The sequence below is a fragment of the Pipistrellus hanaki genome (genome assembly GCF_964339955.1).
Source record: "Pipistrellus hanaki genome assembly, chromosome: 13".
Classification (NCBI taxonomy): domain Eukaryota; kingdom Metazoa; phylum Chordata; class Mammalia; order Chiroptera; family Vespertilionidae; genus Pipistrellus; species Pipistrellus hanaki.
Window position 1 is genome coordinate 37,190,624 of NC_140515.1, and position 23,771 is coordinate 37,214,394.

General features: G+C 35.6%; 1 protein-coding gene across 1 annotated transcript in view; it reads left to right on the plus strand.

The window, feature by feature from the left end:
* The window catches only part of MRPL3 (mitochondrial ribosomal protein L3), a 42,716-nt gene extending 19,435 nt beyond the window's left edge, over window positions 1–23,281 (plus strand). Inside the window, exons 7-10 of the mRNA XM_084902152.1 lie at window positions 13,215–13,323; window positions 18,232–18,309; window positions 18,541–18,618; window positions 22,873–23,281. Coding sequence (XP_084758278.1) covers window positions 13,215–13,323; window positions 18,232–18,309; window positions 18,541–18,618; window positions 22,873–23,025 — 418 coding nt within the window. The 3' untranslated portion in view covers window positions 23,026–23,281. The remainder of the gene's footprint in view (window positions 1–13,214; window positions 13,324–18,231; window positions 18,310–18,540; window positions 18,619–22,872) is intronic.
* The last annotated feature ends 490 nt before the right edge of the window (window positions 23,282–23,771 follow it).

The following is a 23,771-nucleotide window of genomic DNA, read 5'->3' on the forward strand; positions in this document are numbered from 1 at the left end:
TCCTCTTTTTAGAGAGATTATGAATCTTTCCTCATTTTTCACTGCTCCTTGATTGTTGTGAACTTACACTTACTTACTGGGGCCTCTAAAATCACTGGTTGCTTGGTAACTTTGTGTATTCTGCCTTCTTTTGTCAAGAACTCAAATATTGGAACTATAAAGCTTTGGTTTGGTTAGTTGGGAGATGTGTGTTTTCTGAATTAGATTATTTTTTTTTTCGTTTTTGAATTACATATAATAAAGTACCTCACAGTGATTCTCTAAATATAAACACAGTTAATAGTGTGTGAATTCCAATACGTACTTTATAGTTAAAATATGGGATGTTTGAGAAGCTCTGTGAAATCAGAGACCTTTGCTAGCTGATGCCTTATGACAGGATTTGTGACTAGCAATGGATGAGAGTCTACCTTTTCAGGTGCCTCTGTTCAGTAAGTGCTTTCATTTCATATGCTACTACTGTTGGGTTTCCTGCCTTCTTAAAAGTTATTTTAAAAACTTCAGTTTTCTTGTGAGTGTAAAGTGAAGGAGGAAGTTTGTTTTGTTCTGTGTTTTAAGACCATATTCCTCGCCCAGCCAATGTGGTCAGTGGTTGAGTGTCCACCCAGGCACCAAGAGGTCATCAGTTTGATTCCCAATCAGGGCACATGCTCAGGTTACAGGCTAGATACCCAGCATGGAGCATGCAGAAGGCAACTGATGGATGTTGATGCTTCAATTTTTCTCTCTCTCTCCCCCACTTCCTTTCTTCTCTCTCCAATCAATAAAAAAACATGTTTTTTAAAAAAAGATCATATACCTAGTAAGATTATGTAAAGCCTTGTGCCAGCCTCAGAACTAGGAAGCTGATAACAGCCGGAAGGATAGCTAGCCCTGGGATTGATTTTTAAATATATTTTTATTGACTTCAGAGAGGAAGGGAGAAGGAGAGAGAGAGGAAAACATTAATGATGAGAACCATTGGTCAGCTGCCTCTTGCAAGCCCCACACAGGGGATTAAGCCCGAAACCCAGGCATGTGCCCTTGACCAGAATAGTATCTGGGACCCCTCAGTCTGAAGGCCGATGCTTTATCACTGAACCACCTGGCTGGGGCATAGCTCTGGGATTTAAAGTAGCTAACATTTAACTCTGAAGAAGGAAAAACCTTCATTTGAGAAGATCCTCACAATTGTATGGGCAGCAGTACAGTATTCTGTTTGACTTTCACCGTGTAACTGTTGGGAGGAGGATCACTCCCATTTATGTGTGCACTGCACTTGGGTGGCATACCTTTCTGTGTGATATTGCTTGAAATTAGAATGAAATGCACTTTATTTGACCTTTTGCTGAGTGTTTTTGATGACTAGAGCTCTTGTAGCTGACATGTTATTACAGTCTCAAGATGCTTGTGAGTGCTTGTAAGTTTGTAGGACTCTGTCCTCCTTATGTGGAGCTGTTTTGAATTCCTTCTTGTACAGCATTGGATCCTCAGCTGTATACAGTCCTAGGTGCTATTGTGGGGTGGGTGTAGGTGAATATGCATTTTCTTGCTTCTATTTTTCCTTTAGAAATTTCTTCTATATCTTTTCCCTGATGTGACTCATTTTTTGGACAGTTTCCTTGGCTTGGAGTTTTAAGTCCTTCACAGGCAAAGAGAATTTTTTTTCTTGTTGACTGTAAATGGGACCATCATCTTTTGGGAGTAGGTTCTAGGTCCTCAGTCCATTACTGTGGTGCACTACTGCCAGAGATTAACTACCTCGTCCTCCATTTCCAGCCCCTGTCTTAAAACTTTGTAGCTTCTGGACTCCATCTTCTAATTATTAACCTGTTATAGTTAAACTAGAGAAAACTTGTGTGCAGTGACATGGTTAGATAAGATGATGAAGGTCATGGACTTACCGATTGGAGCATTGGTTCTCACACTTGAGTGGGCCTCAAAATCTCTAGGAGGGCTTGTTAAACACAGATTACAGATTCTAGTAGATCTGGGGTAGTACCTAAGATTATGCATTTCTAATAAATTTCCAGGTTATGTGAATGCTGCTAGTCCAGGGATCACTCTTTTGCAAATCACGAAACTATAGAATAGTCAAGGGTTCACCAGGTATTGAGCCCCTAACTCAGCAAAGAATCCTAGTACATACACTACTCAAATTATAACATATAAACATTGGTTTTAAAGCAAACAAGTTTAATCAATCCAGTTTCAAATAACATTGTCAATAAAACATGGCCTCATTATTACATTTTAATTAACATGAAAGAAAAAATTGATCTCTAGTAATTGGCTTCATTATCTTCTTTACATTAGAAAAGAGAAAAACTTCAAATCTTCAGATTAATCTCTAATTGAATCATTTTTCTCGTGTTGTAATTATATTTAATTATAAAATTTATATCTTTATTTTGAGTATTTCAAGTCCTCTTTACCTTTAATTTTAATTGCTGTATCAAACATACTTTATAAATAACTAAGAAAATTTAAAACAAAATACTGTCTAAGAAAATAGTGTTAAAGAATCCATCTACTTCAAGAATAAAATTTCCTGCAAACATAGCAGCCTCTTCTTGAAGACTTCCTCAACATTTTAAATGTTCTTAATATTTATCTAAAAGGTCTAAGATTACAAATTCAATTTAGGTTATATCAGAAAGATTTTTTTTCCGTCAAAAAGAAAGAAAAGGGGGGGAAAAAAAATATATATATATATATATAACCATTCTAGCAGATTCACAATTTTATTATACTACTAACAATTAAGCACAGTCTTTGCAATATAGTTTATGTAAATCATTCAGAATAAACCTTTGAGATAGCATAATGATATGTTTCCTACACTACCACCAGCAACCTCCCCTCCGAGCCACCCTCCTGCCCCATTTAAAGTTTATATTCTTATTCTGTAATGGTGATAATATTGCAGTGTAACTTCTGTTAGATGATGGTTTGGGGTCTAATGTTTTCTCTTTTTTTTCTCTCAATAGTGAGGAAGAAACAGCTATAGATAATATTTAAACACTGGGACTGATGATTCCATGCTCAACACAGAATGTTTATTAGCCCATGGTTTTCTGTTGAATCATAGCGGTGCTCATAATTTGTAGGTGTGAGTGTTTTTTTTAAAGAAAGAAATCAGGAAAGAATGAAAAAAAGTAAACAAAAGGAAAACTGTAAAAATGCATTCTGCATTATTTAAGGCAAAATATTAGGTCTCAAAAGACTTGAAGGACACAGACAGTGATGAATTGCATCCATAACAATGGCCAAGGGGGCACTTTCCTGCTACCCTGTTTCCCAAAAAATAAGACAGTGTCTTATATTAATTTTTGCTCCCAAAGATGCGCTAGGTCTTATTTTCAGGGGATGTCTTATTTTCCCATGAAGAAGAATACGGTACACATTTATTATTAAATGAAAATAAAGGAAATTTATTACCTGTATACGGTACGGTAGTACAGTAGTTGTCAACACAAACCAGACAAACTGTGAATCCTACAGTATCAAGAATTTACTCATTTATTCAATGACAATCATGTCATCATCTTCTGAAACATCATCATAATAATCCAATTCCTGAATTTCCTGGTGAATTTCTTGTGACTCCATTTCTTTCAGAATCAGTGGACCAAAACTCTCATGTTTAGCCTTGGGGGGGGGGGGGTCTTATTTTCGGGGGTATGCCTTATATTTCACTCAGAAGGAAACCTGTAAGTAGGTCTTATTTTCGGAGGATGTCTTATTTTCAGGGAAACACAGTAGTTGTCTTATTGAGCTTTGAAATTGTGACAGTGGTATTGTAGAAATAAATAAATTCTAGACAACCAGAAAAGAAATTATTTAAATTTTGAATTCAGAAAACATCTTATTTGGCTACTTAAAATATATATATATTTTATTTTATTTTATTTATTTATTTATTTATTTATTTATTTATTTATTTATTTATTTTACTTTCTGAATGAAAGATAACCTAAAAATCTTGTCTGCAAGTCTGGACTAATTAAAACAATCCATATCTTTTCAAGCCTCACCATATTTAATAGCAATTTCTGGTGTAATCTTAAACACTGTAAAGGCATCAATGTCCTTTAAATTATTGCCCTTTGGCCTCAAAATATAAAAATAGGTGCTTACCTTGATAATGCTATAGAAAGAAGGAAGAAGTTCAGAGATTGGATGATTGATAGATAGCACTTTCATACATTTACTGAGATTCAAATAGTTTGGAATCTTTCTTTAAGACATCAAAATATGTACAGAAATATTTTCCATCAAGTCTTAAGGTGATTAAAAAGCCAGGTGGCTGGTGTGGCTTTCTGATTAGAGCACCGGCCCAGGCGTGAAGGTTCACAGGTTCAACTCTGGTCTAGGGCATGTACTTGGGCTGCAGGTTTGATCCCCTGTCCCCAATCTGGGCATGTACAGAAGCAACAAATCGACGGTGTGTATATGTCTGCCTGTCTTTTCCTCCTTCTAAAAATCAGTGGGAAAAATATCCTCATGTGAGGATCAACAAACAAAAAAGCCAGGTGGGACTTTAAAAGAGTAAAGATTCTTTGGGCTCAGTGCCCAGTCCTGCACACTGTTCAGAGAAGGGTGCCTGCCCACTGTGGGCACACTTCCCCTCTGGTTTACTCTTCTTCCGGCTAGTGAGGGGGAAAGCCAGGTGTGTGCTGATTCGAGATGTAATTCTTGTCCAGCCCTGGACATTTTCAATTTTATTTCATTTTATAGTAAGTTACTTTGGTTACTACTTATTCTGAGCAGTAAATTTTTAAGCACATTAGTGAAATAATTTTCAAAATGAGTGGTTAAACCATAGAGGGCAATAATCTCAAAAAAATCATTCCTCTTAAATCAGTTAAAGTGAATGACTATTTCAAGATAAAGGCTAGAACCAAAGGGTCTTGGGTTCAATTCCCAGTCAAGGGTTGCAAATTCAATCTCCTGCCTTGGTCAGGGCTCATGTGGGAGGCAAACAACCAATGTGTCTCTCTCACATAGAAGTTTCTCTTTCTCTCCCCCATCCCTTCCACTCTTTCTAAAAAGCAATGGAAAAAAAATATCCTTGGGTATGGATTTAAAACAAATTTTTTTTTAGATAAAGGCTAGAGTTTGGAAACCAGTGTTTTTAGGGTTATATTTTGTTTGTTGCTTTAAAAAAAAAAATTATAGTAGGCATCTATAATTCCTTTTTAACTCTATAAAGAAGCTTTTTTTGTTGTTTTGTTTTTACTCAAAGTCATTAAAATTAAGGCCTTAATGAGGGAAATCTGGAGGGGCTGAAAGCATGGGCTCTGCTTCTCTATAGAAACAGCTTGTATCTGGACAGCTGTGGCCTAGTCAGCTTTCTTAACCTTTCTATTGTGTCTCTTTTTTTAAAAAAATCTTTATTGTTTAAAGTATTATATATGTCTTCTTTTTTTCCCATTGACCTCTCCCCAGCCATTTTCACTCCCCAGCACATAACCCCTCTTGTCTGTGTCCATGGGTTATGCTTATATGCATGCACGCAAGTCCTTTGGTTGATATCTTCTCCCCCCACCCCCCGCCCCCCCTTCCTTTTCCCCGCCTTCCCTCTGAGGTTGGATGTCCTGTTACCTTGTCTCTGGATCTATTTTTGTTCATCAATTTATGTTGTTCATTATATTCCACAAATGAGTGAGATCATGTGATATTTATCTTTCTCTGACTGACTTATTTCGCTTAGCATAATGCTCTCCAGGTCTATCCATGCTGTTGCAAATAGTAAGAGTTCCTTCTTTTTTTACAGCAATGTAGCATTCCATTGTGTAGATGTACCAAAGTTTTTTAATCCATTCACCTGCTGATGGGCACGTAGGCTGTTTCCAAATCTTAGCTATTGTAAATTGTGCTGTTAATGAACATAAGGGTGCATATATACTTTCTGATTGGTGTTTCTGATTTCTTGGAATATATTCCTAGAAGTGGGATTACTGAGTCAAATGGGAGTTCCAGTTTTAATTTTTTGAGGAAACTCCATACAGTGGCTGCACTAGTCTGCATTCCCACCAGCAGTGCACGGAGGGTTCCTTTTTCTCTGCATCCTCACCATCACTTGTCGTTTGTTGATGATAGCCATTCTGACAAGTGTGAGATGGTACCTCATTGTTGTTTTGATTTGCATCTCTCTGATGATCAGTGACTTGGAGCATATTTTCACATGTCTCTTGGCCTTCTGTATATCCTATTTCAAAAAATGTCCATATTGTCTCATCTTTAAAAAATGGAAAAAATCTTGAAAATGAGTATTGCACCGGCTTCATAGCCATGTTGTAAAAACTAAATGAGATAATAAACAGAAAACTCTTAGCTCAAGGCCTGGCACATAATAAGTGTTTAGGAGTGTTGTTGGCTACTACCACTATTATTGATATTACTACTTTTTCATTTGTTTCAGATTTTAAATGGAAAAAATCTGTGTTTTCAATAGGAAATGTCTTTTTAAGTGATTAAATAACATTGAGTCATTAGGAATTAAATCATGGTATTTTATGTTTACACACCACTTGCTCCATCTAGAATTTATAGAATAATGATGATGCGCTTAAGGTAGCTCCATACCTCTTTGGTTTGCTGGACAGTTTTATATTTTTGCTCTAATCTATTTCTCAACAGTGAGTATGACCTGGTTGAAAGTATGACCAGACACTTTCATTTACCAGGGATTTGACCTTAGGCAAATGGCCTAACTTCTCTGGATGTAGATTTTATTATCTTTAAGACTAAGTGGTTTCTAAGGTTCCTTTCAATTCTAAAAATCTGCTTCCAAAAAAATAATCCCTCAGTTTTCCACGAGGCCTAATTCATGCTTATCTAAATTAATGAAAAAAGAATACGCAACCACAGATTCACAGCACATGGCAATATGGTTTTCTGACCTACTGAAGAAAAGATATGGCTGAAGGCCTTCAGAAACTGTTTAAGTCCTATCATAATGTTGCAGAATTGGTTGAGTTTTCTTTTTTAAAAAGAGCATACTGAACTCAGGACAACAAATGTGTTCTGGATTTATTTAGGACAGCCAGGATATGCTCCCTTTTATAAGAGGACTCCAAGGAGTCACTGCACATTTGGCTCTTTGTAATACTGAATGAGCTAGATTTCATGTCAAAAGCTATGAACTGTGAAACTGTGAACTTTTAGCCGTTCCTTGTTGATAAAAATGTCCCCAGGTTTTGCTGGCAGTTTTATGGTTTTAAGGCAGAAACAGAATACCTGCATTTCAGATCTTGCTGTCACAGACTCATATAAAGAGTAACAGCTGTGCAAATATTTCATGCCGGCTTCTAATTGTGTGTGGTGGACACAAAGCAATTGGAAAAGTCCACCGTGACGCACTCGTGAGCTCAGGAGCGATACATCACTGAGCAAACAGGCTTAGACAGCAACACTGAAGTGAGTAGAAGTCGACTCCCAGAGTTTACAGGGATTCCGTGGAGAGGCTTTATGCATTAATGTGTGGAGATCAAAGTAGATGAGTAACATCTGGATGAGTTGTTCAAATGAGGCACTATAATTAAAGATTAAAATGTATATGTCATATTAGTTCATCATAAATTAAAAGCCAATCCTGATGGGCATAGTGAATTAGCTAATAGGGACTTTTATATACATGTAATTTATTTGACTGAAAATTTTCCTTTTGTGTTAACTGGAATTTTTTTCATCTTATTAAAAGCTTCTTGGGTGGTTTGAACAGTGTGCTACAAGATATTCTTTAGGTTATTGGTTTGGAAATTATGCTTGTATATTCAATACTACTTTTTACACAACTAAAAATTTCATCTTACTCCAATCAGTGATTCACTTTTATGCCCAGTCTTGATTGTGACTAAGAACTGACATAAGTCTCCATTTTCCTGTGTTCAAATGAACTGTTTAACCAAAGACCTGGTATTAACCTTATCATCCCTGCCTCCATTTTTATTTATTAAATACTAGAGGCCCAGTGCATGAATTTGTGCTGGCCCACCCCAATTAGGCCGATCAGGCTGTGCCAGTCAGGGGGAGGGGCCATGGGCCAGCCCCACCCCCTGGTTCAAACTCCTGATGGAGAGGACAATTTGCATATTAGCCTTTTATTATAAGGATGAAAATGAAACCTGATCTTGGGGCATCCTTATAAAAGTCAAGAGTCTCTCTTCCATTAAGTACTCAGTTACAGGTTTTCTGATTACGTACAAGTCAACATTTTTACAGCATAAATCGGCTGAAGAGAAAAAGTACAAGCTTAAATTGGAAATGGTTCAGATTGAAAAACATTTGCAGTATGGATTTTGATATTTTTAAATAAAGAAAAGAAATACTTTACAGCTGATATAGCACAATGAGAAACACGTTTAGTTCTTTTTCATGGTAACAGTGGAAGATAGATATTTTAGCATGAAGGGTATTTGAGGTAGAGGAAACAATGAGCAGACATATAAGAAAGGTGCATATTTAGGGATTCACAGAGGAATCTGCTATGACTAGATCAGTAATGCCAGTGTTTGAAAAGGTAGGCTGGACCCAGTTATAAAAGGCCTTATGTTCCAAGTTAATGAAGTTGTTAGGAAATATTTATAGTTGTTTAGTGTTATGCTGTGTGCTTTTTTAGAGCAGGGATCAGCTTGGAATTTCACTCTGTAAGTCATGGAGGAGGAAGATATCTTGAAGAGAGGGTGATGTTCAGTTCTGTTTCTGAAACATTGGAATTGAATGGCTGAGGTACTTCTGTTTAGCTATGGTCCAGCCATCTGTAGAATGGGCTGATAGCAGAACTCTTGCCAGAGGGCAAGGTTTGTGGACCTCCAGTTTATTAGTAATAGCTTCAGGGGACAGCAGACTTTTTCTCAAAGGGTCAGATACTAAATGTAGGTTTGTGAACATTGTGGTCTCTGTTGCAACTTCTCAGCTCTGTCATAGCTCTAAAGCAGCCATAGGCAATAAGTAGAAAAATATACGTGGCTGTGCTATAATAAAACTTTCACTTACAAAAACAAGTTGGCAACCCCTATTTATTACCATAATGAGAAAAGGGTCAGAGGCAAGACTCTAAGATCATCTTTTCACGTGGCTGTAAGAGGAAAGGAGCATGTCAAAGAGCATTAGGGAGGCAGGAGAATAGGGAGGAAGTGATGATTGGAGTGGTGGTAAGGAGTGATTGAAGACAGTTATTCTGTTTTAAAAGAGGCCAGAGAAATGTGAGCTCTGACTGGATATTTGATATTAAGGGATGGCTAATTTTTTTTAGGTTGTGATAATGGTAATGTGGTTTTGTTCTTTAAAAGGATTCTTATCTTTTAGAGGCCCATATTTGAAATATTTATGGGTAGAATGATATGATATCTGGAATTTTAAAACTAGAGGCCCAGTGCATGAAATTCATGCATGGGTAGGGTCCCTAGGCCTGGCTGACAATCAGGGTAAATCAGCTTCCCCACCTCCTCCTTCCCTCATTTCCCTCAGCGCCCCACCAACGCCTCTGGTCTCTGGCCATGTTCCACGTTGCCCCTGGTGGTCAGTGCACGTCATAGCAAGCAGTTGAACTCCTTAGGGAACAATTTGCATATTAGCTTTTTATTACATTGGAATTATAGGGGAGGGAAATAGATGAGACAAAATAGTCCTTGAGTCAAAAATTCTTTGTACTAGAATTTCTGCTTTTGAATATGTTTTAAAACTTCCATAATAAAAAGTTGTTAAAAGGTTTTAAGTTTGGGGATTAAGTGATTAACCTCAGAGTGAGTTCCAGAGAACACTTGGAGAAAAAAATAGGTTGCAGGTGAAGGATGAGAGAGGGAGAAGCAGTTTGCTTCCTAAGAGGAGAAAGGAATTCAGCTGAGAGAAGAGGTAAAAGAAGCCAGTGGCAAGGAAAGACTGAGTGATGAGAATTTTGGAGGAAGTTCTCAGAGCACTCAGAATGGATGAACTTGAGAGCACTCCTCATCTCATGGTCATTTTGTTTTATCTCCATATATAACTGTATCCTGAACCATGAAATCAAAGGCCGTTTCCCACAAAGTGAGGAAATACTGGTGGGTTTTTATTAAAACCTCTGTCTACTGGTAGACATTTAGGCATTTGCCATAATATGGCATGGGAATGAAATTCACCTGGTAGTAATTTCTAGAGATTTATAGGATGCAGTTAGAAACATTAAGTTATGCATTCTCTTTTGTAAGATTCTTAGTCATACCTTTAAGTCCTTTTTCTCCTTTTCTGAACACCATCTATTAAATGTTTATGAAAGGTATGTCCATTATACAACATTTGGAAACTGAAGGCAAAATAAAGGAAACGAATCATCTTTTTTCCTAAGGCACAGCTATTGTCAGTAATAGAATTACTCTGACTTCTCTAGGGTGGACAGTAGGAAGTATACTAAGGAAATAAGCCAAGAAACAACAATCAAGTCTAAATTTAAATAGTTTTGAGTTTAATGATTCCTTGGTTTAACAAGTATAAATGCTGTAAACAAAATTTTGTTTTTCTATTTTTCATATGTCTCAATTTGGAACTTTTAACGTGTTCTTTCTGATTTGGATTGTCCTTGATTTGCTTTTTTTCTGCTGTCATTAAAGATTGCATTAGAAAGGGTGTGGGAGTGAAGCACGTGTGCTTTGTGTTGGGTATCATTTGTGGTAAAATGGTTTATTGTATTTGACCTGTGAAAACCTTATATTTGAAATGTGCGTGGGTATGCTAAGTATAGATAAGTTCATTTCTTTTGTTTTGTTCTCAAGTTGGGAGACAACTGAGAGAAACAAAAGAATAGGTACCTGTACCACCCATGGATCAACAGGTGCACTCTATTCTCCATCATCTGAATTAAGCCAGTAATTTGTCTGTCATTGTGTTTTGTCCTTTTGTTAGAAAGTTATTTATTGAAGAGGTTCCCATTGTACCCAGTATAACAACATGGTGTACTCTAGAGCTAGATTAAAAACAATCTGTAATTAGCAGGCATAATTAGCACTTTCAGGATACCATTTTCATCTTATAATCATTTACTCTCAAATTGAGCTCAATATCTTCTGTAATTTACCTGGCATGTATGTTATTGGGCACGGCCATGCTCTTGTTTTAAGAGATGAATCAGTTTGAGGACTCAGAAGGCACCAGCAAACTTTCTACCAAGAATGGCCAGAGTTAGAATGTGGTATTTTTAAAACGTGTTCATTTTAGAATTTGTGTTGCAGTCCCCTCCCGTTTTTTTCTTTAAAGTGTTATTTGTGAAACAATAGGATAGATTCAAGTGACTTTTTAGGTATTTCCTTTTTATTTTCCAATATGTCCTAAAATCTGTTAACAAATATTTTCATTTAAGTTTCTGAGGCAGATTTCAGTAAAATGATTCACTATCATAGCTTTTCTTCTTAAATGTTAATCTTATAATTTTAAGTGTAATATATATATATATATATATATATATATATATATATATATATATATATATATATATGAAACTTCCATTTTAGCTTTTATATCAGGAATAAGAATTATTTTGAGTTTTTGAGGCAGAAAATATGTATACACAGTGATATGTCCAGTTGATTATGAAGAAAGTGGTATACGCTGCAGTTAAATTCATATACAAATAACATTTGACCTGTGATATGATAATATTTAGCTGTTAGGTAATCAAGAGTTCAACAAAATATTATACAGGCTTACTTCAACTCATTACTCTCTGGTAATTCTATGCACAGCAAAGTGCTTGTGGATATAAGGTGGTTTTCGTAACCTTTTGCTTTTTTGTAAAAGGCCTGAACTATTCACTGTCTATTTAATAACAGCTAGCTTTGTTAGGGTTAGGAAACACGACTTCAAAATATGTTGACATATTATCTAATAAAAGCTGAAAAAAATGTTCATCTTAAGTCTATAAAAATGTGTCCACTGCAGCTTATAATTTATTCAAGCCCTTTTATTATGTGATTTGTACTGATAGCAACAGACATAATAATGCTTTGAATCACAGTGTTGTTTGCTTTCCACCTGCATGGCAGAATGTTTCTCTAGTTACAGACTTTGAAAGTAGAATGGTTTTGTTTAAAGTGAAATATGTGAAATATTTCACTTTAAGAAATTGTAATTCTGATTTTTTCATTAGCTTTCTATTCAAGCCTTGAAACCAATATCCATCTGGTATCTTCTAATAGTAAAACATGCAGCTTTTAGAGTATTATTGTTGTTGTTGTTTTTTTTAATATATTTTATTGATTTTGTACAGAGAGGAAGGGAGAGAGATAGTTAGAAACATCGTGAAAGAGTCATCGATCAGCTGCCTCTTGCACACCCCCACTGGGGATGTGCCCGCAACCAAGGTACATGCCCTTGACCGGAATCGAACCCGGGACCCTTAAGTCCCCAAGCCGACGCTCTATCCATTGAGCCAAACCGGTTTCGGCTAGAGTATTATTGTTTTATTTAATATTCTGTTGCATTAGTTTTCTTTTGCTGCATAACACATTGCCCTAAATCATAACAGCTTAAAACAACAAATATTTATTACTTCACAGCTTCTGTGGTCAGAAATCCCAGTAAACTTAGCTGAATTCCTCTGGCTGCAGTCATCTCAGTGTTCGACTTGGGGAGAACTGCCGCCAAGCCTTCGGTCCACAATTGTTGGCTAGAGCCATCCTTGCCTCTTCACTCTGTAGAATAGCTTACAGTATGGCAGTTTGCTTCCTTCAGAGCCTATCAAGCAAGAGAGTGCCAAGATGGAAGCCACATTCTCCTTGTAACCTAATGTCAGAGGTGGCATCTCATCAATTTTGCCATCGTTTATTCCTTAGGAATGAGTTGCTAGGTCCACCCAGGCTCAAGAAGAGGTGAGAACTTGAAGGTCTGGGTACCAGGAAGTGTGGGGATCTTAATGGTTGTCTGCCATATCTCTTTATAAGTATTTTGGGACTTCTAGAAATATACCACTCTTGCCATGTTGTTTCAAAGGCTTATAAAACCCCCTGTTCAGATTGGACTCCCTTTGCTTAGCTTGCTCTTGTCTCACAATCTTGAATTAATCATTTTATATAAGATTTCAGGAAGGGATTCAGACCAGGTCAGACATAAAAGAATGTTCATTTGCAGTTTTGCTTATATAGCCTTTTCTAGTTATTTAGCTAAGTTTTGTTAAAACTCTAAGGTACTATCAAGAAAGTGTACAGTTGTATTTTATGTTCCATTCATTGTGCAAATTCTGATGTGTTTTTTTTGCTCAGCATTGGTAAAGGATTTCAAGGTGTCATGAAACGATGGGGATTTAAAGGCCAGCCTGCTTCTCATGGTCAAACAAAAACTCACCGGAGACCTGGAGCTATTTCAACTGGTGTAAGTATAACTTAGTGGTGCTCTCTTTAATGTTACGATAGGTTCAAACTTCTGCATACAGTGCTTTAGTCTGACCTTGGGAAGCAAGTCACATAATGTTAATCCTAGTCAAGGTGAGTCCTAGTACTCACCACACTTTTATGGGTCCTGGTCTTACTTTCCAGAGGCCCCCTTGAATCAGTTATTCCCTACATTCCTACAGTCAGCATTCTACATATTTTTCTGCCTACTTTCTCATTCCCATCTCTGACTCCCCTCCTATACTCTGAAGTCAGCTGCAAGAAATTAGGGATTAGAATGCCTTTTGATCTGGTTCCTTCACACTTATTTATTTTTCCTTAAATGGCAGTTTAAGGATTGTCAAGGATAATATAATGGTGTAAGAGAAGAAATGGTAAAGGACTTTGTATTGCTAATTCAGATCTACTCTCCCAGAGATACAACATAAAGTGCTGGGGTGGGGGAGTGAGGGAGTGTAATTTATTGGGGCATCGTAGTAATGCAAGTTTAATCTATAAAGCTTGATATATGTGTACAGGTATATCAGTATTAAGTGGGAATATTTCTACTTTCATAAGAGGAACACAGATTAAAACCATTCTTGAGTTACTAAATTCTTATGTAGCAGAATGTGTTATGAAGCTTTGATTTTTGCCACTATGTTAGTAAGAATATAGAGGAACAGGTTCTTATGCATTGCTGGTGGGAATACAAGCTAGTGCATCTTTCGTTGGGGATAAAATACAGTATAGTGTGGCAATATCTAATAGAACTACACAGCAATGCTACTTCTAGGTATTTACCCTGAAGATCCTCATTTTCTCAAAATTCGTTATTGCAACATTATTTATACTACGGGCATAAATGTCCATACCTGGGAGTTTGGATGAATAAAGTATGGTGCATCTGCTCAATGCAGCTGAAAAGAGAATGAGAAGGTGATTTCCAGGATATAAGGAAATGCACATGTTACCTGGTTGTTTTTGCAAAAAGGACGGACCTAAAAGATAACCCTGAAACAGATTGGTTACCTGCAGGAGATGGGAGGGAACAGTATAGAAGGGCTCAAAAGTGGTAAGAGAGACACTTCCACACATATACTTTTTTAAAATTTTTATAGTTGAAACCATGTAAATATTTTATGAATTCAAAATAAAATACAAAAAATGGGGGATCCATAATGGAATAGAATTAAAGTTGAATCTAACTGTTTGAAGTGAATAACATAACCTCACCAAACAGGTGGGGGAGTAACTGAACTTTTGAACACAGTATTTGGCCATATGTCTTGAGTATAAATTAAAAAGGTACTGTGCATAGGTGTTGAATTCTAATTATGTTTATTTGCAACTAGAGGCCTGTTGCAGGAAGATTCCTGCAAGAATAGGGCTTCCTGCAGCCGGAGCAAACCAATGCAGGCTTCCCTCCCGTCTGCGCAGCTTCGCTCTGCATCTGCAAATTAACTTAAATATTTGTTTGGTCAATTTGCATTTTTCTCTTATTAGTGTTGATGATATTAAGTAGCTATTCTGAAATAATTTTCTGTGAATTTAAATATATTACTAATGGGAGCCACATTTCTCACTGTTAGAGAAGGGTATTAAGTTATGAAAAGAAAGAAAATTAAAATGAACCCTGTAGTGTTGAATTCCAGTTGCAGATACCAGTATATATTTATTATGTATTTATGTAAAGAAAGGAATGGGTATAAATATATGTATGTCTTAGTTGCTGAAAGGGAGTAAAAAGCAAAGATATTCCATAGCAATGAACACAAGTAGAGCCTAGATCTTGGTTTCTAAACACCAGCTTGTTCAAGAAATGAAGGAAGTGCTTTTAAAATGATATGTGAAAAGGACCCAGGATCCAGCTACAATTAGCTCCCACTTGCAAAATAAAAAGGGGTGGAGGGAGTGGACAGTTTGATTTGGAAACTTAAATTTAGGATTAATGATTTCACACTGATACAAATAAAATAGATTAAAATGGACTGCTCTTCCTTACACTTAATCTCAGCTAATAAGTATGGAAGGGATGTTAGAGTTAGAATTTCACTTTGATGGCCATCAGAGGAATTACCAATGGATGCTAAAACAAGTGGTGAAAGCTTGATGGACCTATATGTTTACATAGTCCCACAGCAAGTTGCCTATTAATTACAAAAGGGAAAATAATAACGTTAGGGTGAATTTACTGAGTGAACACATCTTTAACTGATCAATGTTATACATCACCAGTAATTGAACAAACCAACACAGTGTGCCTCCTGAACGGATTCCAGGAAAAGAACACATCATCACTTCTGTGGTGATTCCCATCGAAAATGCATCACCCGAATCTAATCGCAGGGAAACATTAGACAAACCCCAAGTGAGTGATAGTCCACAAAATAATTGGTTTGTAGCCTTCAAAAATGTCAAGGTCCTGAAAGACAAGGAAAGGCTGAGGGACTCCTCCAGATTTAAGGAGACTAAAGAGACATGACAACTATGTGTAATTCTGAAGTAGATCTGGACTGGGGGAAATAGCAGTAAAGAACATTATTGGGACAGTTGACAAAATTAGAATGTGGACTGTAGATAAATGTATTAAGTCTTTGAGTTTCTTAATTGTATTGTGTTATGTAAGAGAATTAGGAAATAGACAGTGAAATACTTATAGGTAAAGGAGCATCATGTCTACCAGTAAATTATGGATGGTATAGGAGATGTGCAAACATATAGAGTGAGTGATAAAGCAAGTGGGAAACCTGTAAACAGTTGGTAATTTTGGGTAGAATAAGAGTTTGTGTTATTTTTGCAACTTTTTATAAATGTGAAATTATAGTTTTAATTATATAAAATAGTTATTAAAGTGAGGTTTATCATCGACATAAATTTAAGACCTTAAGAAAAAATAGGAGTAAGTTTTCATGATCTTTGGTTTGGCAAAGCCTTATATCTGACACCAAAAGTACAAGTAACAGAAGATATAGATAAATTAGATTTCATCAAAAATTTAAAGTTTGGTCTGCATACAGCTCCATCAAGAAAATGAAAAGACAACTCACAGAATTGAAGTATTTGCAAATCATATCTGCTAAGACTTGTATCCAGAATATATAAAGAACTCTTATATAACTCAATAGTAAAAAAAAATAACCCAATTAAATATAGGCAAAGGTCTTGGATAGACATTCTCCCAGAAGATACACACAGATGGCCAAGTAAGCACATGAAGAGATGCTTAACATCTTTAGCTATTACATTAATGTAAATCCAAACCACAGTGAGATACCATTAACACTCAATGGAATGACTATAATTAAAATGACAGATAACAAAAGTTGGCAAGGATGTGGATGAATTGGGACCCTTATACATTGTCAGTAGGAATGTAAAAATGGTGCGGCAGTTGCTAAAAATGTTTAACTATAAAATAAGACCCAGCAATTCCACTCTTTGGTGTGTGTGTGTGTGTGTGTGTGTGTGTGTGTGTGTGTGTGTATATATATATATATATATATATATATATATATATCCAAAAGACATGAACATGCACACAAAGACCTGTGCATAAATAGCCATAGCAGCATTATTTATGATAGCCAAAAAATTAGAAACAACCCAAAGGGTCATCAGTTGATGAATGGATGAGTGGTGTATTCACACATTATTTAGCAATAAAATGGAAAGTTTTGAAATGCTACAACATGGCGGAGTCTTGAAAACATTTTGCTAAGTGAAAGAAGCCAATCACAGTAGACTTTATATTGTGTATTCCATTTATGTGAAATGTCCATCCATAGATGAAAATAGATTAGGGGAGTTACCACTAATGGGTATGAAATTTTTTTTTGGAGGGGGGGGTTTGATGAAAATGGTTATAGCAATACACTAAAAATATTAAACTGCCTTTAAATATGTGGCATATGAATTACATTAAAGTTCTTATAATAGACTTCTACATGCCTAAAGTTCTTATAATAGACTTCTACATGCCTAATTTTTAAAACAAGTTAATTACTTGTCATGAAATACTCTGTTCTGTGTTTGTAAATACTTTCATAGGGATTAGCTAGTGACTCTTAGGGTATACTTTTAAGGAGAGTAAATTTAATTGGGGAGGGCAGAATCTTTTTTTAGTAATGTAAGTGTAAGTAGGTGTTTATCACTGGATGCATTTATAGAATAAATAGGAGTGATACTTCATCTATAATATTTACAATTATCTTTTAAGCTGGGTTATCTCTTAATGAGTTACTTCCCCTGGACTTCTGTTATGAGAGTAGTGATGCAAAAGTTTTTCTATTTTAGGAATTCATGTGTCCTGAAACCCTTTCCCGTTTTAGATGGAATTCAGATTTGCTTCTTGAAATGTAAAATTATTATCCATTATCAGAGCCAAAATAGTAGAGATTGTGGGAAGCTGTTTGATTTATGTGAATCGAGGATAACCAGGGCTGGACAAACTCAATATTCTGATAAGTAACTGTCCTGCTGAAGGAAGGTAACATCAAAAGCAAGGGAAGAGAGTAGGTGCGGATTGAGTCCATTATATGGGCTGATATGGGAGATTCATGAAAGCAGGCAGGCAGTTATTTGTTCCTTTGGTGGTGTGACATGTTTGTATGTTCTTTATTTTTCTCAAACAGCGTTAGCACAGCGACTTCTCTCTTGTTGAGTTTTTCTCCTAACTCTGTTCTTGGTCTGTATTTATTTTGTCGCTCTGATCTAATTTAGACTAGATTATACCCCTCTTGGGGTAAATGTGTCTAAATCCATATTTAGTTCTTTACTAAGTCCTAACAGAATGGGGGGAGGGGATTAAACATTTTAATAATTCCTATCTTAGTTTGCACTTTGTTTTGATCAGAACTGTTTTAAATTGAGAGTATTTAAAAGTGCTAATTTTGGTTCTTTCATTTAGGATGTCGCCAGAGTCTGGCCTGGAACTAAAATGCCTGGGAAAATGGGAAACAGAGATAGGACAGCATTTGGACTGAAAGTAAGTTTCTGAAGTGGCTCTTTTTAGGAATGGTTAAATCAATGCCTGAATACAGAGGCACCAGAGTATGGACTTAATGTGTGTCTGTTTTATTATTGTTTGTTCAATTTAATGTTTAAACAGTATGATTGTTCTAATAGGTTTTACAGTTATTGAGGGGTGGAGGATACGTGAACTCTGTGTGTTATATATTCTCAAATTTTTAAAGTATGATTTCATTTATGGCTTTAGGTGTGGAGAATAAATACAAAGCACAATATAATCTATGTAAATGGCTCTGTACCTGGACATAGAAATTGCTTAGTAAAGGTATGTATAGTTGTCTTTATTTCCCATTGTTCATTTACATGAATATGAAAAACAGCCCCTAATTTTCAAGCTACATGAGTTCTCTGCTAAATTATTTTTTTGCTTTTTAGTAGCAACTGAGTGCAAAAATTGTACAGAACAACCTATAGTGTTTGTAAAAAAAGGTAGGACCAGCCGAAACTGGTTTGGCTCAGTGGATAGAGCATCGGTCTGTGAACTGAAAGGTCCCGGGTTCAATTCCTGTCAAGGGCATGTACCTTGGTTGAGGGCACATTCCCAGTAGGGGGTGTGCAAGAGGCAGCTGATCGATGACTCTCTCATCGATGTTTCTAACTCTCTCTCTCTCTCTCTCCCTTCCTCTCTGTACAAAATCAATAAAATATATTATAAAAAAAAAAAAAGTAGGACCAGTAAGCAGAGGCTCTTTAGAAATATACAAAGGAGATTAGGATACTCTTGCCAAAATATGAATATATCTCTGTCATTCCAAATAACGACTTCTTAGTTTCTTAAGAGTACTTAGACACCGGAACCAGAAATACTGGAGGTGGAGATTAATGAGAGAGTCCAAAAGAAAGATGATTAAAGGTAGACATTTTAAAGAGAGATTCTGTTATTATTACTGGCATTGCTCTGATTGTATTTTTAAGTATTTTCCCTAAAACTACACATGCTCATTTTTATGTTCAACATATGAAAGAAAAGAAAACAGATTGTACAGGATAGATTTGAAGAAAACCTCAGACTCTCAGAGACTTACTTCCACAAATTAAATATTTTGCCTTGGATTTAAGCCTTTGTGATACCATACAAAGTGATAAATCACGAGTTTTGAACCTCCCATTCTGAAAATAAATTTGTAATAAAAGTTATATCAGCTATTCCTGGAAATATACTTTTCACTAATTTTCCAACAACCATAAAAATAGGTTAAAACTTAAACCTTAAATTTTTCATATTGGGTCTTTTCCTATATGTATTTTTATTTCTTAAAATAGTTCTGTTACTGGAATAAGGTACAGTATTTGTTTTAATCTTACAATTAAAATTCCCTTCCTGGCACTCCTCACTTTTTAACTGGATTATTCTCTTGTTTCTTTCGTTAAGATTGCAGGTGCATAGGCTTAAATAGGTTTCAAACCCAGGTGATCCATTCTACAAGTGACTATAGTGACAAGTGGTTGAAGCCAGCAAATTGTCATTGTATTTCTCGTAACATTTTGGCTTCAGAATTCAATGTATCCCTACCTCCGCAATCCAGATTTATTACATTATGCATATCACAACCCAATAAAAGAGAGGAAAGTGGTTATTTTCCATTATAAAGTTATTCTGGATAGCAGGTGGATTTTTTTAATGTTGTCAAGTCCTTTTAACCCCATTTGCTGCATTCACGGCTCTAGGCTGGCTTTCCAGCTGAACTCCACTATTGCTGCTGTGTCTTCTCAGGTACCACCTCAGCAACTTAGATGCTTCTTAGTAACTATTGGGGATGAATAGATCAACTGTCTTGAAAAACCATAATTTATGTAATTTTCTGATCTAGTTATCAAACGGTTTATAAGCAACACTTATTACTCGGACTTTTCATCAACTTAATAAAAAATTGCTTTCAAAAAGTCAGCTGTCGAATGGATGGTAGCCTACTGTCACTGAAGGTAGCCTACTGTCACTGAAGAGAGACAGGCAGAAGGCCCACCAAAGGCGATTTCTAAAGAGGAGTCCAAATATATTTTGAGAAACTTTCAACAGAAGAGAAATGTCTAGTCACCTTTGAACTGTTACCACACTAGTGAATGCATTTTCAACAGACCTGTTTTGATTTTAAAAAGAACTCATCTTGCCAAAACCAGTTTGGCTTAGAGCGTCGGCCTGCGGACTGAAAGGTCCCAGGTTCGATTTTTTAAAAAAGGGCCCTAGCTTGTTTGGCTGAGTGGATAGAGTGTCAGCCTGCAGACTGAAGGGTCTCAGGTTTGATTCTAGTCAAGGGCATGTACCTTGGTTGCAGGCACATTCCCAGTAGGGGGTGTGCAAGAGGCAGCTGATCGTTGATTCTCTCTCATCGATGTTTCTAACTCTCTATCCTTCTCTCTTCCTCTCTGTAAAAAAATCAATAAAATATATATATATTTTAAATAAATAAATAAAAAGTCTTTGAATTATGATAATCTAAAATGAGTGCTTCAAACATTAAGGTGTAGGCTTGAAGGAATATTTCGTGGGCTTGTGTTTAAATGTCAGCAGTGTGGTACATCTTTTGAAAATATTCAGCCCACTTTTTCTGTTCTCCCGGGCGATTGCATGGCAGGTAAGCCCTTGCCCAAGGAGAATGAGCGCTTCTGGCTGGACATCCGCTCACTCCATGGGAGCGTTGGCTCTCTGAGTGCGGGGCTGCCGATGTCTTTAATTCTAAAATTAGTAAAGACAAGTCCTTGGGATGACCAGCCTGTTTCATTAATGTAAGCTTTTGTTGTTTAGACTCACTAAATGTATTCAGGGAGCCTAAGAAACTATTTACAGCATAATGTAGGCCATGTTATTAAATACTACTCGTGTGCTCATCCCTATGTCCTCATTTATTTTCAAGTTGTGCCTGATTGGTGTGTGTGTCCTAACCCCCCACCTTTTTTCACAAGATTTGAACTGCTTTGCCAATACACATAAATATGAAAAGAATGAAGTAGGTGATTGAAGGGATCTTGGTGAAGGCAGGGAAGAAATAAATCCAGAGACAAAACTAAGTGCACAAAAATTCACACAAGTCTTGCACCTTTGGGCTGTAACCTCCAGCCCTCAATTTTAAAACTGCTCTCATCTTTTATGTTTCAAGTCAGTGGATTACATATTATACTGTAGCTTTTATAGTTAGAATATTTAAACAGTGCTTTTGCCTGAAATGTTCCTCAGCTATAACAGATTTATAAAAATGAACTCACTCTTCAGGTCATCTGTTAGTAAATGTTTACATTCATCAAATTAGCACAGAAAGTGTTATTGTCTACTTACTCAGGTTTTATTTTAAATTCTAAATTGAGACAGTTTAAATTGGGAAGAATATGACCTCTTTTAGTCCAAGTTAAAGTTCAAGATTAATTGTGGGGGAAAGTGATTTTATTTTCTTCTGGGCAACTTGCTGATAATTTTTTAGAACAGTTTTAGTGAGAGATTAAAATAGATATGTTTTTCTGTATTTAGCTGTTTCAACCAAATTATTCATTCTTTTATTTTTTTTTTTTAACGGTTTGGCATTTAAATTTTTTTTATTGATTTCAGAGAGGAAGTAAGAGGAGGTGGGGGGAGAAACATCAATGATGAGAGACAATCATTGATCGGCTGCCACCTGCAACCCTGGCAGGTGCCCTGAGTAGAAGTCAAACCATGACCTCCTGGTTCATAGGTCTGTGCTCAACTACTGAGCCATTCCTACCAGGCCAAATTATTCATTTATTGCCAAAATTATCATGACTTATTTTACTCTGTGTTTATAATTATATGTGATTTTTTTTATTCCTCTCTGAATGAAGGCTGTAGAAGTCAGAAGCTTTAAAAAACCCAGTGATGTTTTCCAAAAATAAAATATTTCAGATTATATCAACATCTGTAGTATTCCTTAGCTTATGAATTCAGATAATTAGAATATTTTTAGAATATAGATAATAGCGATACTTATGAATTTGTTTTTTGTTAAATACTATTCTGTTCTTAGCTTATAAATAAGAATGCTACCTTTTAAATGTAAGCTGATTTCCTTAATAAAACTTGATTTTTTTTATTATGTGTTTGTAGAATTAAGACTAATAAAAATACTAGGTAAACTATTTTTAATCTCAGCTCAAAAATTATGGTACAAAATAATAAAAATAGACAATATGAGTAGATGAAATCATTAAGAAGTAGATAGTAACACCTTTTAGTATATAGTTTATATCAGTCTTTATATTTGAAAAATCAACTTGGATATAACTGATATTTAAATAGAAATTATGGAATATAATTTATCCTGTTGGGCAGTTTTAGAAATTTTTCTTATGAGATAGGTGGTTAACTTGAGGAAGATTATATCATTGGATTAATTAAATTCAAATAAAAAGGATACATTGAGTTCCTTTTACGTTATATAACAGTTGCATTCACATTAGAAAATATAGGAAGATAGTCTTTGATTATGAATAATAAGTAAAACATCCTATCTTTGATTATGAATAATAAGTAAAACATCCTATCTTTAATAAACTCTTTGCTTCTTCCCTCCAGATCAAAGATTCTATACTACCTGCATATAAGGATTTCTCCAAAAATCTACCATTCCCTACCTATTTTCCTGATGGAGATGACGAGGAACTACCAGATAATTTATATGATGAAAATATGTGTCTACCCAGTGCACCTTCTATTACATTTGCCTAACCTCACTGGGCATGGCAGAACCTCACCCTCAAATATTGTATTAGTTTTGATGAGCCAGAACAACAACAGAACCAGGAATTGTATTTTGCTTTCTTTGTCAAAACAATATCACACTTGTCAAGGGCATAATATGTCATTCATCTCCCAATGGAATTTTTTAAAATTATCACATTAAATAAATTAAGTAGATTGGATATGCCAAATTTAGATGGACTGGCAGTGTGCATATTAATAAAATCTTTGTAGGTTTCATCTTTTTTTTTACTATATATTTTTCAAGTTATCTTAAGATGTTCATAAAGATTTGTTTTTGTGAAATCATGTCAAAGCATATGGGGACTATGATATAACCTATTTAGGTATAACCTATTTAGGTAATAAAATCCATTTCCTAAAATTCATTTTTATCAGTTTTCTATATTTTAAGAGTCCTGAAGAAGGAAAGCAAGTGAGGTTTTTATTTAAATTACAGAAATATATATGTTATAGTTAAAGGTCTGTCAAAGACAATTGTATATTACGGGTCTTTTTTACACTTTTGTTGAGAGGAATAGTTATTTTTCAGTTTGATCACTTAAACTATAAGGTAGGTAAAACCACTGTTCCTTGATGCCTTCTTTAAAGGATTTGAAATGGCCTGGGATTGTACGTTCACACGTTTATTAAGCACCTATTACTGAAAATGTTAATGGCTCCTGGGTTTCACTTCATTATATGAAATTAAAATGTGCTTTCTAATTGCTACT